We start from the raw sequence: 18,445 nt of genomic DNA, 5'->3' as shown, positions 1-18,445 counted from the left end.
TTCCATGTGAGAACGCATTAAATTTTAATTATTTTTAAAGGATTCATCTTTTCTATAAAATAAAAAATGAACACAAAAAACACAAATTTTCCCTTAAATAAAAGTCTCTTTCTAGCTAGTTCTTGCACTTTGTTAGAGGTTATGATTGCCAAAGAAAATAAATAAATAAAAAATAAAACCTTCAATGTGGACAAATCAAAAGATAATTACCTTTTTTCCTTCTGCCCATCATATTTGAGCTTTTGTGTTGGATTCTACATTCAATCGCGGGCAATCTAAGATAAAAAGAGGGGGATATGGGTCAATTAAGCGATCACCAAATCAAATATGGTCCCCTGAATGTAATATGAATTCCAGAAAAGCTCTTCTTATTTTTTCAAGCCTTATATGATAGACAAACACCTTAAAAAGATCTCTTTTGCTGTATTTTGGCTTAAAGAAACTGTACAAAGAGATGGAGCTTATTAATTGTTACAAATTCCACCTTGTGGCCACATAGCACTTGCTTGCCAGTGAGTGCAGATCGAGGAAAGGGGTGGTAGCTGGAGAACTGCAGGCGGTGTGGGCACCATCAGAGCTTGGCAAAAACAGGCTTCCTCTTCTGGATTTGAGCTGAGACGGCTTCAGCTAAATCATCAGATAAAAGCATGCCGGAGTTCCAAGTTGCAACATAATCTAATCCTTGATCCACAGTGAGATCTCGACCTCTTAGTAACACTGCTTTTGTCCCGGTGACAGCAAGAGGAGACTTGGCTGCAATTCCTGCCATAACATTTCCATGAGACCAGTGTACATCTTTTGACCTTTAAGTAACATTTTCCTATCCTACTAGATTGACATTTGAGAAATGCTAGCTACATTTCTCAGGGGCATTCTAATGAAATAGTATGAAATTCCATGTATTTGAAAACAGCCTCAACAGAAAGAGCTATATGAAATTTGCTTAGATTTAATTGGGGAAATGAGAGCCCTTATGGATATGTTTGGTTCTTGGAAAGTAAGGAAAGAAAAAAATGCTATGGAAAATAATTTCCTTATGTTTGGTCATCCTATTGAAAATACCAATGAAAATCAAATATAATTACAATTAATTACAAACTTATACATTTTAAATTATTTAATATTTATTTGAGTTTGAAGTAACATATAAAAATAATTTATTGACTTTAAATCTATCTTTTATTTTTCTTCACTTTTTTTTTCTTTGCACTTTTCCTCTCTATTTTCTTTCCCTCACATTTTCCTTCAAATTTTTCAGGAACCAAACGTAGCTTACATATGAGAAGTTGAAGAAAAGCACAGGCATATTCGCAGCCTCTTTTTTTCCTTTCTGTTCTGTATGATCTTATAGATTATAGCAGTCATCATATTTTCTCCATCGCAATCCCTTTTTCCAAGATGAAGACAACATTTTGGAATATGAAAGAAGAAATCAATCTTGTTTCCAGTCATGATTAGTAGCTATTTGTCTTTGAAGTTGCTTCATGCACTACTAAAAAACCAGAATCCTCAGGTGGTCAGTTCAGACCTTTCTGTGCTATGTTGTAGCATACTACATTAATGTAAAATCCTTTCTCTAATGAGTCTATAAGTGCTATTCTGCATGGTATGATTATTTTTGTTACTGTTTTTCAACTCAAGATAATAAAAAGATACTATAGAATGGATTTCATCATCCGACCAGATCACAAATCAATGAAAATTCTATTAACAAGACCTTTTCAATTGTAGCGAATATCTTATTACAAAAATTTCTTGCTAGTTCAGGATATCAAGAGGTGCTAGTTGACATTTTATATTTAGTTAGCACTCATAATCTTATTAGAAAAAGACCCAATCCAGTATAGAAATTAAAAGTATTACTGAAATAAATCTACAACTATTGAACCTGAAGTTTGTAAAATGGACCAATTCATTTCTATCCTGTATCCCTAATTGACGCAGCCTCTCATACTTCAATTGTAAATTCTAGCATCACATGAAAGGTCTCATATGCCAGATAGAAGCATCACTGCATCAGTAGGAAGCTTTGCAGCTATTATCTGGCATGTTCACACCTCTTATATACCGACTTGAATAAAATAGGAACGGTAAGTTTTACTCTTCAACATCCATTTAGGGGATCCAAGCTTGAGTTGGTTTTATATTCGAAATAAGCCGTACCCACCAGCACCAATAGGCAGCCTTTAGCTATTATCTTGCGCATTCACATCTCTTCTATACTGAATTGAATAAAATAGGAATAGTGCGTTTTACTCTTTCATATCTATCCACATGGGATCTGAGCTAGGGCTGGTTTTATGTTTGAAATCAATCCTACCTACCTACCCCACCAGCATCAATAGGCGTACCTAGGATTCAGTCATCCTGAAATTGAGCTATGGATCACCCTCTCACCCAAACAGCTCGCAACAAAGAAGGATGGAAGGGACAAGCAACAAGGACCAAAGACTATAGAACAAATGACTTGTCAGACTTACCATTTCTATCCAGCTCAATGCCAATATAATCAGGCTTGAAATAGAATAAATAATGATAACAGATGCTGGTTGAATCCTAGAGAGATTATGCAGAACCTATGAACCTATTGTGTAAAGGAAATTAAGCAGAACTCTGCACCATTATTTGGAAGCCATGGGACCAGTGATCCTAGAATTTATCGTATGAGATTGGGCTTTTCCACATTACTTAGACCATACAAAATAGGGTTTCGGTGGTTGATCATCTAAAACAATAATTTTAATCAGCTACAGTAAAGAAAGAATATTCGTAAAAGTTTTTGAAATTTGAAGAAACAGAGCAACATAATGCTAAAATCAGAAATAGAAGATGTAGGAAAAAGCCATTTACCTTCTGCAACTAGTCTTATGCCTTCATCCATGGCTTCCTTGGAGCCAAAAACCGTAGAAACCAGACCCAACGATTTCGCCTCAGAGCCCGAAAATCGCCTTCCAGTCAGCGCCAATTCGACCGCGTTACCGTACCCAACGATGCTCGGGAGCCGCTGAAGCGTACCGACATCGGCAGTGATCGCCAGATCCACCTCTTTCACGGAGAAGAATGCGTCCTCCGTACAAAACCTGATGTCACAAGCCGTCACAACATCAATCCCAGCGCCAATGCACGCTCCGTGGATCCCGGCGATCACCGGCTTCCGGCAGTGCTCGATGGCCGTGATGGCATCCTGCAAGAACTTAATATGCCGTCGGAGCCTCTCCCCGGTGCGGCCGCGGTCACTGGATTGGGAACGTTCGGAGATGGAGTCCAAGACTTTTAGGTCGATGCCGGAGCAGAAATGGGCTCCGTTTCCGGAGAGAATAATGACGCTTACGTTAGGGTTTTGGTCGAGGGAATCGAGGGCTTTGGGAAACTCTGAGAAGAAGTCGAGGGAGAGAGCGTTTCGGAGAGAAGGACGGTTGAGATTGAGGTGGAAAACTGAAGATTTAGGGCTTCTCTGAACAATTTCTAGGGTTTTGTAGTTTTCCATAGTTCGAGTATGGACTATCGAAGATGGGAACTGAAAGAAACGGAAGGAAAATCTGGGAAAATGCCTGGCTCTGTTACCAAACAGTAGCTAAAGCTAAAATAAATAAATAAATAAAAAAGGTCCTACCGGGAGTCGAACCCAGGTCGCTGGATTCAAAGTCCAGAGTGCTAACCACTACACCATAGAACCATTTGATTGCATGGTTTAGTAATTTTCTATAATCAAATTACTTAATCCATACTTCTCCCAATTTATGATATGCTAACCACAAGTCATTCATCTCTTAATTTGAAAGCTATGAAATAACGTTCTCATGTTTCTTTTGAAAATTTTTGATTGATCAAGACTTGTTGAATGAAGATATTAACAGTCTTTTAACTACATATTCCATTTAATATCACTTTCAAAAGAGCGTTTAGGATTATGAAACTAAGAGTGTGTTTGAAAGTGATTTTAGAAAACGATTCAAGTATTTTTGACACTTAAATGATAAATTTTTTCAAATATTAGGAATATTAAAAACACTTCCTAGAATCACTGTCAAACGGGCTCTAATTATGAGGGTAAAATCTGTAGACCTTTAAATGTAAACTTTAGGTTTAAAAGGGGTTTGATTTTTAATATTTGTCTAAAAGTTAATTAAGGTGTGTAAAATAATTTATTAAACACCATATAAAAGAAAACACTAAATACAAATGGAAACTCATTTAAATATGTTCAATTGGTAAAACTACAAGATATTCAACCATAACAACAATTACTAATTCTTAAAGTAGTACTAAGTTTTACTACATCTAATATGCACATTTCTCCTAAAGATTTCATTATGAATAGCACTTGCATTGTCTTTTAAGTTCTCTCAATGCCATAATCTCATTTTAATTCTTAAATTGATGTCGTAATGCGTCTACATAGTTAAAAGGAGTTCATACTTATATAGTGTCAAGAACTTTATACCCTATTCAATGTGGGATCACAAACACCCTTCCCCCTTATGCAGACACAACGTCCTCACCCTCACAGTTTTAAAATGCATTTATATAGTTAAAAGGAGTTTATACTTATATAGTATAAAAAACTTTCTACTTTATTCAATGTGGGATCACAAACACCCCCTTTCCTCTATACAGATACAACATTCTAGTTATGTCTTATGGGATTGTGGGGCTAAATAGATAGACACACCTCACAAGGCCAAACAAATCACTACATTGGCATTGAGGATTGTGTCACACCCCTGAATATCACTCTAAATTTTTCACGAGTGTGCGATGCTAAGGACCCTTCCTTAGCTAACCTTCCTTCCCAGCTTTTAGAAAAACAGAGTAAAAGCAAAGTAACAGGGACACAAACGATTACGAGAAACCCTTCCCAACTTGTATTATTTCATTTTACAAGACAAAATTGTTACCCCTAAGTTAGAGTACAATGCTTACACCCATAAGCATTCAGAAAACCATGTCCCAATCTCTCATCTCTCTTTGTTTCAAGGATGCAGGAGCCTTTTTAAAAGACTCAGCTTGCAAGTTACATTTTAAATTTCAAATTCAAAACCTGGAGCCAATCTGGTGGTTATGCAACTGGTCAGAATCGCCCATAATTGCCTTGCATAACCACCCACCACCCAGATGGTGGCTTGCTCGTGAACCACCCACTTGCACCAGCCATCAGCACCTCAGCCAACTGCAAGTCAATTGTAGCTGACTGCTTGACTTGATCACTTGTTGTCCCAACTAGCTGCCACTAGCTAGCTGCACTAGCTAGCTGCCATCTCCTCAAGCCTTTCTCACCAAGCTGCTGGAGAGTCCCCCTAACAAGCTGCCTCCTTCCTCGTAAGGTGCCTCTTGTGATCGGGTGCCCACCAATGTGTCTTTAATCAAGGCCTTCTAAACTAGGTAGCATGCACCAACCAACTGACCAAGTGTCTGGTGCATCATTGTGCCTTCCCCACACTGATGTATGAGCCCATGCCATGTCTAGGTGCCCATGGTCTGGGTGTGTTGCTTAATCCCACTATCAAGTCCAGCTCCATAGCAACGAGCCATGACATTGCTCCCATGGCTGATCCCTCTTGGTGCATAGGGCATTGCGCCCCTGTGTTGTACATAGGCATCATGGGTGCGAGTCAGCTGCTATCTAGTGCCCTATCAGGCCATAGCATTGCGCCCATAGCTTCCTCAGCTGGCTAACCACACAAGGCTTAAGCGCCCTCGTGCCTGCGCGAGGAGGAGGTAGGCCATACTAGGCCCCATGCCGTTGTAGCCACGGGGTTCACACCACACATGTCATGGAGCCCATGTGTGCGTGCTCGAGTCTTATCCGTGTGTCCTAGGCACGCCCAAGGTCATGCCATGGTGCCTCCTTGGTGCAGTCAAGACTTTCCCTTGGTGCCCCCTTGAGTCACCTACCCCCTCTTAAAAAGCAATACAAACCGTTTTCATTGTTTCTGGAGGAGACATCAATATGCTTGAGGAGACATAATGGAATATTTAAATAAATATAAATTAAATTCCAAAATAACTCTCAGCCCCTATCTGCACCAACTCCATAGCCCATATAAGCCTGATGTGCGCTCGATGCAAGTCTGGCTCTCCCGTGGTGTGCGTGCAATGCGCGTCTGACTCGTCCACGGTGCATGCCTGACTCGCCCGCGGTGCGTGCCTGACTCACACATGGCCTCCTCACTTAGCTCCTGGAGTTTGAACCACCAACCCTCTAGGCCTTCCTTGCTCTCTGTCTAGGCTCTCATGGGTGCAAGGCCTACCCATGAGGCCCTTTCCTCCATAGTTGAGTCAAGTGGCTAAGGGGCTGACAGATTGACTTTAATACCATTTGTAACGATTCATACCTAATCATATAAATATTGTTCATCCTAGGCCCAAAGGGGTCTTTATGACTTTAAAACACATTTGCATGGTTAAGAAGAGTTCATACTTATATCATAAACTTTCTACCACACCTGATGTAAAATATCACAATGGATTTTGATTTTTTCCCAACATTTGTGACTTAGTTGTATTTGATTAGTTGGATAGGATAAATGTATTTAACTCCTCCAACAAAATGAATTTGGAAATACATCTTAGGACATTATATATAGTAAAATGTATTATGTTATATTCATATTTAGTTTATGGAAATGAACCAAAAATAAAATAAAATATATATTGCAAAGTCAATAATATGAAAAGAAATTTGGAAAAACAAAACAGAGAGAATGGATGAGAAAAATGAATTCACAATGTATCACATCACTAATGTGTTATCTCACCTATTATCGTATCGCATCTTATATTCAATGAATCAAAGGTCGGCCTTAGGGTTTCAAAATTTTTAAAAATCTTTTCATATTATAAAATAAATCTTAAGCTAATTAGAAATCAAAGACACAAATAAGTTGATTATCCTTAACGATCAATTGCTCCCCATGTTTCTTAAAACTTCTATACCAATTGCTAATATGTTGATTAATTGTCCCTAAAGGATAACTAATCATTCCTCTAGTAGGTTGAATTCCTTTGCATATCTTGGTCCAGACTTCAATTTTGAAATGTTCATTATTATCATAGTTAAAAGCAAATCCTAAAATCATTATACTCACATAAAATATAGCAAAATTGACATTATGAACATGTATAAAACTCTATCTTCAACCTTGAATTTAAATGAAGTTTTAGATAGTAACAACATATTAGAATTTCCGATTTGGGTTGGTATTGTCAAATAAACCATGCACTCATACCTTTTAAACTCCAAATTCCTCCGTCACAACTTCATTTTCTTTACTATGAGATATATATTTGTTACAAATATTCAACATCATATTAAATAAAAGTGTGTTTAGTAATAATTGTAGAAAATATTTTTAGATTTATATAACATTTGAAAATTTTCATCATTTAAGTATTATAAAACTCAAAAACACTTTCTATAATTACTGTCAAATGTACTATAAGTTTTTTCAACTTGAGATAAATAAAAAACACTTAAAATATACTTATATGAAATATACTTATGTTATCATTATCTTTAAATAAAACATTTTTTATCATGTTACTTTAGAATAATTGTTTCTAGTTACTACTAAAAACTTTTACAGTAATTACAAATTGGAATACAAGATTGTTATTAATTGTTTAAAAAATCATAAATAAAAAAATGCAAATGATATATAGCTGTAGAAAGATATAAATGGAAAATTCTTACCTTCTACTTTAGACTAAGTATTTCAAAGAAATTTGGCAAAATTTTGAAAAAATAATAAAATAGTGGGACATAACACCCTATAATTAGTGATATTTCCAATTTGGTTAATGCAAAACCGAACACCCAAATCAAAATCTTAAATTTTTGTTCCAACCAAAGAAAGTATGCTGTGCCATGTACGAAATGTATATTTGCAATTTTGCGTGGAACATGGCTTGATTGTAGGCCTCTTGGTCACACGTAATAGAATAAATAAATAATAAATCATAAATAAATAAATAAATATTTCTAGAGTGGGGTTCAGTTGGGAACAGCTTTGGAGTCTGCACCATTCCATTATCTTATGACATTTATTTCATGCAAGTTTAAAAAGCTTTAGCTTTCCCCATTCCTCAAAATCCTCATCATTGTCTTCTTCCACAACCTCCACTCCTTTCCATTCTACAAACCAAAACAATTAAGAAAAGGATTGGGTGGAATCTAGATTTCATCCCTTTTGACCAAAAATTAAATAGGTTTTTTAAAATTTTCATCTCCCAAGAATATTAATATACTTTTATATTTTAAATTTAAAATATTTTTACAAGAATCATTATCAACGTTTTTCTTCAAAAAGAAAATATATTATACATAATTTAAAAAAAAAAATTCTAAATTTTATCAAATATCTTATTTTTAAAAACACGGACTCTAACATTTGAGTTAGAGAATATATTTTAACTAGTTGTATTATTACCACACTCCAAAATCTAGTTATGAAAATTGTCTTATAAGTTTAATTTTAGATTCAAATTCAATATAATTCAATAGTATTATCTACCCTACAAATTGGATTTAAATATCAATAAAATTTAAAATATTTAGTTATTACTTTTTAGTTGTAAAAGCTCGTGGGAGTGCATGCAAGCTAATCAATTTTTTTTCTTCTTTTTATCACGTTTTTGTATATTAGCTTCAACTTTAATACAATTAAAGATATTTATATATTGCATTCCGGTTGTAAAGAACAAGGACTAGCCTAATTCTCACTAAAACCCGAATTTTATTTATGGAAATGATGCCTCATAGAGAGACAAAAGTGGTAAACTTAAAATGAAAATTAATGACAACTTTTGATAATAGACATATGAATGAAGAAATATGTAAAGATCATGATCAATGAGTAGGAAGGAAGAATTAATTGCACCGTTGTCTTGCACTAAACTACTTTGATTGGAAAATATTTGAAATGAATGAATCTAAAGCTCATTCTAGAAATGGCAAAAACCCTTTGATGAATGTAGCAAACTAACTTTCTGGTCTCCACCCAGCATTGCCGAAAAACTAATGGAAAACCTAACGATATAAAAACAAGAAAGAATGTAGTAAAAAATAAAAAATAAAAAGCCCCGATCGTTGTCATTATTATAAATATGTCATTCTTTTGTCTTACTTCTCCTTATATAACTGCAAAAAACAGTGGCTTGAGGAAGAATAAAGGTAAGTCCCCTTTAATACACGAAACCAAGCATGAAGATACTAACAAACAAAAATCAAACAGAATGCAGAGGAAAGTTGATAAATTTGAGCAAGTGCATGGTGACAAAGTAGGGTTATGGCTGATGCCGCGATGGAAACGGCTGAAAGGAGATTTTGGAGGTGGTCACGTGAATGAAGCCTTACGCTAGACAGCTTTGCAGCATGTAACGTAAAAGTTCCCACATTTGTTAGGGGATGATGTCACCCCCTCACAGGCGCGTCCCATCTCCCTCCCTAGTGTTATTAAAATTAAAAGTATTTATGCATATAAGATAATATTATTTTTTATTTGAAATTTTGGGTTTCGGGTTTTGGGTTTTCCTTCGCACGCGTGTAGGGAGGCAAGTGGGGGTGGGGCTTTTGATTGGGAGAATGATTTTATTGTACGCCACCTACTAATCCTCCGATTGTCATGCAACCAAGATGAGTCCAATGGGCACAGTCTCTTGTTCCTCCCCCTCTCCCTGATCTCTCTCTCCCACATCTATATATTGAAGCTCACATGGCACATGCATCAACCCCACCATTTCCAAGCGTTTTATGAGCTGAAGGGGTTGGCTGTTTAGGAGAGAAAGCCAGGGTTTCACTTGGGGGTCGGCCCTGTCGTCTTCTTTCCCTTTTCTCTTGCAAAAGATCTCTGATCTTTTCTCCTCTTAATTCATTGAAGAGATGGCTATGGCCATGGCCAACCATCACACACTAGGTCTTATCTTCGGTATCCTAGGTAAATTCACATACTTTCTTAGCTATATATTGCAGCATTCCTCCATTTCTGTCTTCTCCATCCATATTTTCAGTTGGTTTTTAGTTAAGTTTTTGGTATGTAACTGTTGATCTTCCATTTCTGCCGTGTCCATTTTTCAGGCAACATTATCTCCTTCCTCGTATACTTCGCTCCTGCGTAAGTTTTTTGCCATTTTTTTTCTCTTTGTCAGTTTCATTATCTTCTGGTTCTTGATAGATATGATCAACATGTTGCAGACCAACATTTTATCGAATATATAAGAGAAAATCAGCAGAAGGCTTTCATTCACTGCCTTACATAGTAGCACTCTTCAGTGCTATGCTATGGTTGTACTATGCTCTACTCAAGAAAGATGCATATCTTCTGATTACCATTAACTCCTTCGGCTGCGCCATAGAGTCTTTCTACATTCTTCTGTACTTCTTTTACGCGCCGATGCAGGCCAAGGTGTTTTGTTATACCGAAAAATATTTCAAGGTTTTGTGTATATCTCCAAGTATTGGCCTAATCTTTTTATGAATTCTCTGGGCTGCAGAAACAAACTCTCAAAGTGGTCATTTCTTTGAATGTTGGGGTGTTCTCTATCCTTGTTGTCCTTATACAATTTCTTCTGAAAGGCTCAAATAGGATAAATGTTTTTGGGTGGATCTGTGCTTCATTCTCAGTGGCAGTCTTTGCAGCTCCTTTGAGCATTGTAGTGAGTATTGTTGAGGTGATGATTTCATATCAGTTGATTCAGGTTTTGATTTTTTATCCTTTATGGTTTTTTTAGGCCAAAGTGATTCGAACCAAGAGCGTCGAATTCATGCCTTTTTCCTTGTCCTTCTTCCTCACATTGAGTGCCATCATGTGGTTTGCCTATGGCCTTCTCAAAAATGACCCCTGTGTTGCTGTAAGTGATTTTCCCATCCAGAGAAATGATCTGCTGGTCTGTTTGAAGTGTCTTGATCTTTGATTTTTTTTTCGGGTTTTTTTTCAATGGTTAGATTCCAAACATTCTGGGGTTCATATTGGGGCTGGTCCAAATGGTGCTGTATGGATTCTATAGGAATGCTGGCAAAGAAAAGATGGAGAAGAAGCTGCCGGAACACATAATTGACATGGTCATGCTAAGCACATTAGGCACATCTGACATCCATCCGATCGGTGCCCAGCAGAATGGGATCAAGAAAAGTGGTAGTGAAGATGTCAAGGATGATGAAGAAACTGGGAATCGCGAGAAAACTACGGAAAATTCAGGTGAACTCCAGCCAAATGGAAGTACAGTTTGATAAAAGATGAAACTCTGTTTTATTTTGTTAACGAGTGTTGCAGCCAAGTATACGCTGCCCTTGGCTTCTCTCCTTGCTTTTGGACCATACCCCCCATCTCTGTCTCTCGTGTATTCGATACATATATCATGAAACCAATATAAATGCTTAAATATATACTTTCTTGATCTCATTCTACATGCATCAGATGCAGATTTGTGGTTTTTTTTCCGAGTTTGGATTGAGCATAGTGGATTGATGAACATCCAAAGATGGGTTTTTGCATCCAAAGATTGAAGACCAATAAAAAGGAAAGAAAACAGAGAAAAACAGCCAGAGTCTGTTGAATAAATGGCGAAGATCAGCCATTCATGGTTGGAAAAAGACAGCTACCAAACAAGGCAGTTAGGGTACTGGGTTGGAGGTATCTTGATGAAACAGTGGCTTTATAGAAACTGAGAAAATGGGAGATGGGCGATTTCTTTATGCTAATCTAAATATTAGAGTCGACAAGTATTCGGAGATAGAACTCGACATACAAGATGATCAAGGATAAATAAAGTAACATATCAATTAGTCCATGAACTGTTCCTGAAGAAGACTATAGACAACAGAAATCTTTTTGCATAGAAGAAACCCTAAAAGAGCCTGAAAGGTTTATAACATTACTCGACAGTTTACTCTCAAAATTTTTTAATACGATTTCCTCTAAACAGAAAATATACACTATCATCTGTTGTGCTTTTCATCTTCTTGTTCTTCTATGTTTCAAGGAAAAGGGGGAAAGGGAAAAAGGAAAAAGTTAAAAAAAAAAAAAGGAAGAAACATGTTGGCATTCAGAGCTGTTTGGATGGACCTGCTTAAGGGAAGATCAGCTTCAGGAATTTCTTCAGTCCATCTGGTACAAAACCAGGAAAGCTCCGAGGGGGTAGAGGGTGGAGCCTTAGATTGTACACAGGAGATTACCCGTTAGTGCCATCAAAACTGCCTTGAGCACTTTGTCGTCTCTTTTCTCGCCAATTCTCTCCCCACATTTTGGCTTCAGCAACAGCTCGTTCTCTATCCAAATCCCTGTTTAGCATCCTTGCAGTTTCCCTAGGAGAGTCTTCCCTCTCAGACCCTTCCAAGTCCCATCTTCGTCCAGATCCTCCCCCATCCTCGTTCCTTGTAACCCTTGCACTTCTCTCCTCTCTGTTTCTCCTCTCATCTCTATCCCCAGAACCTCTGTAGATGTGCCCATGAGCTGCATTAGGGTCATATGACTGGTTTGCCAAATAAGAGAGGGCAGTCACCACATCACCAATGAGAGGACGGGTGGCAGCTTGTTCTTGGATGCACATGGATGCCACAGCTAGAGCCTGATAGAGACCCCGCATTGGATACCGACCCTGCAATCGTGGGTCCGCCAACTTTGCAAATTTTCGACGATCATTGAACAAAGGGCGGGCCTGCAAAAACATAAAACACAAGATATGAGAAAAGCACTGTTTGTCCACAAACATGAATGCACTTATATAAACCCCAAAAGGAAATGGAGAAAGGAAAATCACAAGCACAAGTGATGCTGCAGTAGTCAGACATGTGGCCTACACTACAGGCAGCTTAGGCAACCACACTACAAGAATTTAGTGGATTACCCATGTGACAAGATTCTGTTCTCCATGGGGTAGGGTGCTGTCAATGGCTTTACGTCCAGTAATCAGCTCCAAGAAGACCACCCCGAAGCTGTAGACATCAGACTTCACTGTCAATTGTCCAGTCATGGCATACTCGGGAGCACAATAACCATAAGTGCCCATAACCCTAGTTGAAACATGTGACTTGTCCCCAACAGGACCAAGCTTTGCAAGCCCAAAATCAGAAAGCTTGGGGTGAAATCCTTCTTCTAGTAAAATATTGGATGACTTGAAGTCTCTGTAAATAACTGGAGGGCTTGCTTTGTCATGCAAGTATTCCAAACCCTTGGCTGCACCAGCCGCTATCTTCATTCTTGTGTTCCAATCCAGCGGTTCCTTATCAGGTGGAAGATCTGCACAAAGTTCATTTAACTATTGGTTGACAAGTTACTAAAATTGGCAATAGGTCATGTGACTGAAATGATCAGGCAATGGTTACAAATTTATTAAGCATGAAATGCTTGCGTCTATGCATTTTTGTCCCGTGACTTGATAGAACTTTATCCAAAAGATAATACTCCGGAGATCTCAATCCTAAGCTTGATTGTTTCCTTCCAATTTAATAATCCTTTATCTAAAACTAGTCAGGCACAACAGTTATCATGCTAGAAAGAAAAATAAAGGGAATTTTAACCAAAATATATAAAAACAAAGAAAATAAAACAAAGCAAAACAAAACAAAAACAAAAAAACAGAAAACAAGAAAAAAAGAATAATGTCCAAATGAATGCATGCCCATTACACATTATTGAGACTAATAATAACAGTAATAACAACACAGTGCCTTCTTGTTTCTAGATAAGCAATCTAATTGATCTAGAAACTGTAATTTTTTCATTTATTTGTATCAACTTAAAAATCTATGACCTGAAAGCAAACCTCAGTGCAAAACAAATGTGTTTGAAATTCAATTTATCCTACCTATAATCTAATAATAATAGAAGATTTTAAATCACCTCTATTCATAAAAATATGGTTCTAATCCCAAGGATGAACACTCTTGTCCTCTATGATTTCACTTACCATTAAAAATAGATCCTACCTAACAGAATTCTGAATCATCTTTAGTTTAACTAACTTGCAGCATTTGTAGAATACTATCATGTAGTGTATGCAGATAAAAAAATATATCATTAGAGAATACTGAATATAGCAACCAATGAATCAGAGAACTAAAGACTCATTGATGGATCAAAAAGGGTAAAAAATAAAATCTCATTGATCAGGAAAAAAGAAATACAAGAATAGGAAAACCAACAACAGAAAATGAACCCACTTATACTGTCCTCCGTATCCTGATAAAATAAAATTTATGCATACACAGGTATATGGTTGAGTCTGTTTCAAGACAAAATGGGCCAACAATTTTGACATGGTAAAATAACAAGAATTGACATGTTCCGATCACTTAACAGGATCCACAACTATAGACATTCACTAAGCTGTCCAGTACAGGAATGTCTCGTGCTAAATTAGCAGAATGTAAGTCACCGCAAGGTTCACCACAACCAACGGGCAAATTGACACCAGCATATCTGAGTTGGAGGTCATCATCAGCCTTCCACAGCCAAAGTACATGATTTAAATATAATTGAACTTTAGGGTCTAAAGTGATTTTTGATGTCACCACTTGGACTTAACAGAATGAACAAATAAGAACCAAAACTGGAACACCAAGCTTTTTACCAATTATTTGGGTCCACAAAGATTGATTATTTTACGAATCGTAGAAACAGAATTATAGGCAAAAAATTATTACCAAGAAGGTGATCCTCCAGTGATCCCAGGGGCATAAATTCATAGACAAGAAGTCGTTGTTCTCCATCAGCACAGTAGCCTATCAGATTCACTAGGTTAGGGTGATGTAGAAGGCTGAGCATGAGAACCTCCACCAGAAATTCCCTGTTACCCTGGAGACCCTCCCTATCCAATTGTTTAACAGCAACAACCTGAGAAAGACAAACATGGCTTTATCACATGAATGCATCTTCACCACTTTCAAAATTAAACAAGATTGAGTGGCTAAATTCTACAATATTCATGCAAAAAGTTTCCTAAAGAAATAAGTCATTGAAATCCTATAACTGTGGGTCAAAATGGAACATTGCCAAAATCCCTAAAAACTGAATTTGAATTGCTTGGGAAAAAATCTCAGGTTTTCTTTCACAATTTTTGTACTATGACTATTGCAAAAGAACATCAAACAGATTTTTCATAAATCAGAGTATAAAATCAAATCACATCTGTTTGGTATTTTTCCTCCTTGAATGGTGAAAGAAGTGGAATACCATAAAGCAGTCAATATCTCCATCCATAGGAGTTATGAAACTAACCTGCTAAGAACATGTTGGAAAAAGTTTACATTATTGGGTTTGTTGTGGCAAATTACTTGGCAGTACAATTTGGTGTACCTTAAATGCAAATATGGTTGGTGTGTTAAAGAGCTTCAAGAAGAAAAGTCAACCAACTATGGTACAATTAAATTAAAAAGGAGAAACGGGTTTTGAGATCTTCATTACCATACAATCTTAAGGGAAAACAAATTCCGGAAATATACATACTAATTTAGCCCACCATATGATAATTAATGCAAAAAGTCAATTTTAATAAAGCAGTTTTTATCCTTTACTTGGAAAATCCAAAGATTACTGATCGTGGTCACATAAACAGAAATAAATTAAAACCTTGTTGAAAGCAATGTTTCATGACAATAGTGATAGAAAGAGTCGATAAAACAACAATGGAAGTATTTACCTGCCCCGTACTCTCAAGTCGCCCTTTGTACACACGTCCAAATCCCCCTTCCCCTATAAAGGACTCTGGCTGGAAATTCTTTGTTGCCGCCGCTAGCTCACGGAAAGTGAATGTTTGAGCAGCGATATGGCCATCCGGCACATCCTTAGGACCAGATGACTCCTTTTTCAACCCGGTGCTGTTCCTTGCTTTGAGCCTGTCTGCACCTGCAAATTTCATGAAAACAAGAAAGTGCGGATCCATAAGCAGTGGTATTAATTACATCATTCTCTTCCGACTGAAATCACCGATATCATACAATTTCAGACCCTGGTTTCACCAAGATACTACAGATTACACAAAATTTGAAAAAACTAGATAGACCCCATTGATGCATAATTCCAATCAGATTCAAAACAACCCAACTCAGGTATAATTCCAATCAGATTTTCAAACCCTGAGTTATAAATAGAAAAATTGACTAAATTGAGCTATGAGACTACTGAAAGAAACTAGAAATGATTAAGCCTAACTCTCAGACCCACAAAGTATTAATCAGATCAAACAAGGCAAATCAAATTCATCATGAGATCTCACTATCAAAATCCCCTTTTACAAACCGTAGCAAAATTGAATGGGGTCTACACACAACTCCGGAAATATGAAGCTCAAGAGAGGCAGATCGAAATACCCAATTGAAATGATCTCACAAAAACCTCAAACCACATCAAATTCAACAATCAAAAGAAACCCCAGATCAGATCAAGCAACAAAACACCCAAAAGCCAAATTTAGAAAGAAGAAAAAAAAAAAAAAAAATCTAACCGGAGGACAATCTGGAGATATTGGATGCCACCATCTGCGGAGATTCCCTCCGATCATCCCTACCCTTGTCCGGATTCAGCTTCTCCTCCTCCCTCGAATCGAAACAAGGAAAACAACCCATCTCCCACACACAAAAAAAACCGCCCCCAATCTCTCAAAAACTTGTCCTTGAATACCTGAGGTGTATACTAAAAACCCATTGAAGAATATGCATCAAAAATGGAGAGGCATCACCCCAAAAGACAACGACAATGAATCCTAGTTGGGAAGGAAGACGAAGATAGAGAGAGGGGTCTTGATGCTTGCTTTGGTGAGAGATAACTGGCACTGAAACAGGGGTGTAGAAGCCGGCTTTGTCTCTCAACTCATTACGTTTTGTTTGTGAAGAGTCTGTATTTATATGTGTATAAAAGAAGACGAGGCTCTTACATAAGCCTTCCTAATTCCTACCCAGAGCCTACTCTCTCTCCTTTGACCAAATCTTACTCTTTGGTCAAAAATGAAAAGGCTAACATTAGAATTGTTCGGAAATATTTTTAAAAATTTTTAAAAATAAAAATAAAAATAACGCCATATATTTTGAATTAATATTTTGATACCATATGTATGGAATTTTCTGTTTTATTATTTATTTTTTATATAATATTATTTTATTTGGTTGACTAATGTTTTTAATTTTGAGTATTTTTTATTAATGTGGTGGATTTTAAGGGAATTTTCAATTAAAGTGGTAAAATTTTCAAAGTTAAATATATGGATTTTGAAGAAGAATGTTTCTAGTTGAAAATTTGAGACATGAAGATTCTTGGAAAATTATTGAAAATAGAGGGGAGAAAATTTCTAGAGAGACCAAAGAGTCATCATTTCTTCCTTATTTGGACATTTAAAATATTAAATTTGATAATGTCTTTTTTATTTCTTTATTTATTTAAATAAAAAGGAATATTTATAATTAATTATTAAGAAAAATCTTTGTTATATAGGAAATCAATGTTTTTTTTTCTCTTTAATGTTAAAATAATTAAAATTAAATAAATGTCAATGTTTTTTGCTTACCTCCGACTTTTTCACTTGGTAGATTTCATTTCCTTTTTTGCTATTATTTGTAGTACAATTCCATTTATTATAATAAATTTTTTCTAAAAAATTAATTCAATTAGTTCATGATAAAAGCCAATGAAATTTAGAAAAATAATAATTTTAAATTTTGTGAAGTTTACAATATATTATATTCAAGTTATGTTTGACAAATATTTTTTAAAAATACAACCAATTTTATAGTTAAATATTTAAAATTAAAAAGATAACGTATGCGTAACAAAAAAAGTTTTTGATACTATATATGTATATAATTTCCTTGTAATCTTATAGACACGTTTTAAAATGATAAGAGTTTCTCAAAATGGATAATATTTACATGATTTGATGTAATTCGTTATAAATTTATTAGAGTTGATCATTGACCCTATATGAAAGTTTATTTAGTCTTATAAAAAATATTTGTTTGTTTGGTACCACAATCATATGGTATACAACAAGACATAAAGAAGTGTTTATGATATTCCACATCGAATAGAAAAAAAAATTATATTTTAATTTTATAAACATATTTTAAAATTGTGAGGGTATGGGTTGCTACAAAATTAGACAAAATAAGAAATGAAAAAAGCAATTTTAAATTTCATGAAAAAATGTCTGATAAAAAATAATATAATATGAGAGCTCATGATTTAAATTTCTATTTTATTTTACTTAAATACATTCGATTTTAAAAAAGGGTAATTAAGTAATTTTATGATGATAATGAACCGCTTCGGTTGACCCGTCTATTTTAAATCCGGTTGGGCCGGGTGGCGTATCGATTGCGTTGGCGTGTTCTTTAGCAGTTCCGTAGAAACGCGTTGGAACTCGCCGAATTAATCATTTGGGCCTTTATTTCATTGGGGCCCATTTTAGACAGCTTGGTAGATTCTCTCATATCATTTTCAGAAACCAATCCTTTTTT

At 36.0% G+C, this 18,445-nt stretch overlaps 3 protein-coding genes and 1 non-coding gene across 4 annotated transcripts; 1 reads left to right on the top strand and 3 right to left on the bottom strand.

The window, feature by feature from the left end:
* Positions 1-198: 198 nt before the first annotated feature.
* Positions 199-3,565, bottom strand: LOC117917521 (delta(3,5)-Delta(2,4)-dienoyl-CoA isomerase, peroxisomal). Its single transcript, XM_034833861.1, has 2 exons — positions 2,851-3,565; positions 199-762 (listed from the first exon to the last, which is right to left on the bottom strand). Exons 1-2 carry the CDS (start codon positions 3,485-3,487, stop codon positions 572-574), a joined length of 828 nt encoding a protein of 275 aa, XP_034689752.1. The 5' UTR covers positions 3,488-3,565; the 3' UTR covers positions 199-571.
* A 39-nt stretch (positions 3,566-3,604) lies between these two features.
* TRNAQ-UUG lies at positions 3,605-3,676 on the bottom strand. Its single transcript has one exon. It is a non-coding gene; the product is annotated as a tRNA-Gln (tRNA).
* A 6,050-nt stretch (positions 3,677-9,726) lies between these two features.
* Positions 9,727-11,406, top strand: LOC117917638 (bidirectional sugar transporter SWEET15). Its single transcript, XM_034833980.1, has 6 exons — positions 9,727-9,935; positions 10,076-10,112; positions 10,193-10,403; positions 10,492-10,653; positions 10,729-10,848; positions 10,943-11,406. The coding sequence occupies exons 1-6, from the start codon at positions 9,881-9,883 to the stop codon at positions 11,225-11,227; spliced, it is 870 nt and encodes a 289-aa protein (XP_034689871.1). The 5' UTR covers positions 9,727-9,880; the 3' UTR covers positions 11,228-11,406.
* A 351-nt stretch (positions 11,407-11,757) lies between these two features.
* LOC117917630 (serine/threonine-protein kinase PBS1) lies at positions 11,758-16,818 on the bottom strand. The gene is made up of 5 exons (XM_034833971.1): positions 16,441-16,818; positions 15,637-15,842; positions 14,642-14,831; positions 12,844-13,235; positions 11,758-12,654 (listed from the first exon to the last, which is right to left on the bottom strand). Exons 1-5 carry the CDS (start codon positions 16,559-16,561, stop codon positions 12,169-12,171), a joined length of 1,395 nt encoding a protein of 464 aa, XP_034689862.1. The 5' UTR covers positions 16,562-16,818; the 3' UTR covers positions 11,758-12,168.
* Between the last annotated feature and the right edge of the window lie 1,627 nt (positions 16,819-18,445).

Source organism: Vitis riparia, chromosome 1 (genome assembly GCF_004353265.1).
Source record: "Vitis riparia cultivar Riparia Gloire de Montpellier isolate 1030 chromosome 1, EGFV_Vit.rip_1.0, whole genome shotgun sequence".
Lineage (NCBI taxonomy): Eukaryota > Viridiplantae > Streptophyta > Magnoliopsida > Vitales > Vitaceae > Vitis > Vitis riparia.
This window is presented reverse-complemented; position numbering and strand designations above follow the sequence as displayed.

Bases quoted from the DNA above. Each gene is read 5' to 3' on its own strand.
- LOC117917521 (XM_034833861.1), bottom strand. From the start codon at position 3,487: ATGGAAAACTACAAAACCCTAGAAATTGTTCAGAGAAGCCCTAAATCT. The intron at 763-2,850 runs GTAAATGGCTTT...ATGTTATGGCAG, and splicing joins CATAAGACTAGTTGCAGAAG to GAATTGCAGCCAAGTCTCCT.
- LOC117917638 (XM_034833980.1), top strand. From the start codon at position 9,881: ATGGCTATGGCCATGGCCAACCATCACACACTAGGTCTTATCTTCGGT. The intron at 10,113-10,192 runs GTAAGTTTTTTG...AACATGTTGCAG, and splicing joins CTCGTATACTTCGCTCCTGC to ACCAACATTTTATCGAATAT. The intron at 10,654-10,728 runs GTGAGTATTGTT...TGGTTTTTTTAG, and splicing joins CAGCTCCTTTGAGCATTGTA to GCCAAAGTGATTCGAACCAA.
- LOC117917630 (XM_034833971.1), bottom strand. From the start codon at position 16,561: ATGGGTTGTTTTCCTTGTTTCGATTCGAGGGAGGAGGAGAAGCTGAAT. The intron at 14,832-15,636 runs GTAAATACTTCC...TGTCTTTCTCAG, and splicing joins GACTTGAGAGTACGGGGCAG to GTTGTTGCTGTTAAACAATT. The intron at 12,655-12,843 runs GTAATCCACTAA...ATGTTTTTGCAG, and splicing joins AACAGAATCTTGTCACATGG to GCCCGCCCTTTGTTCAATGA.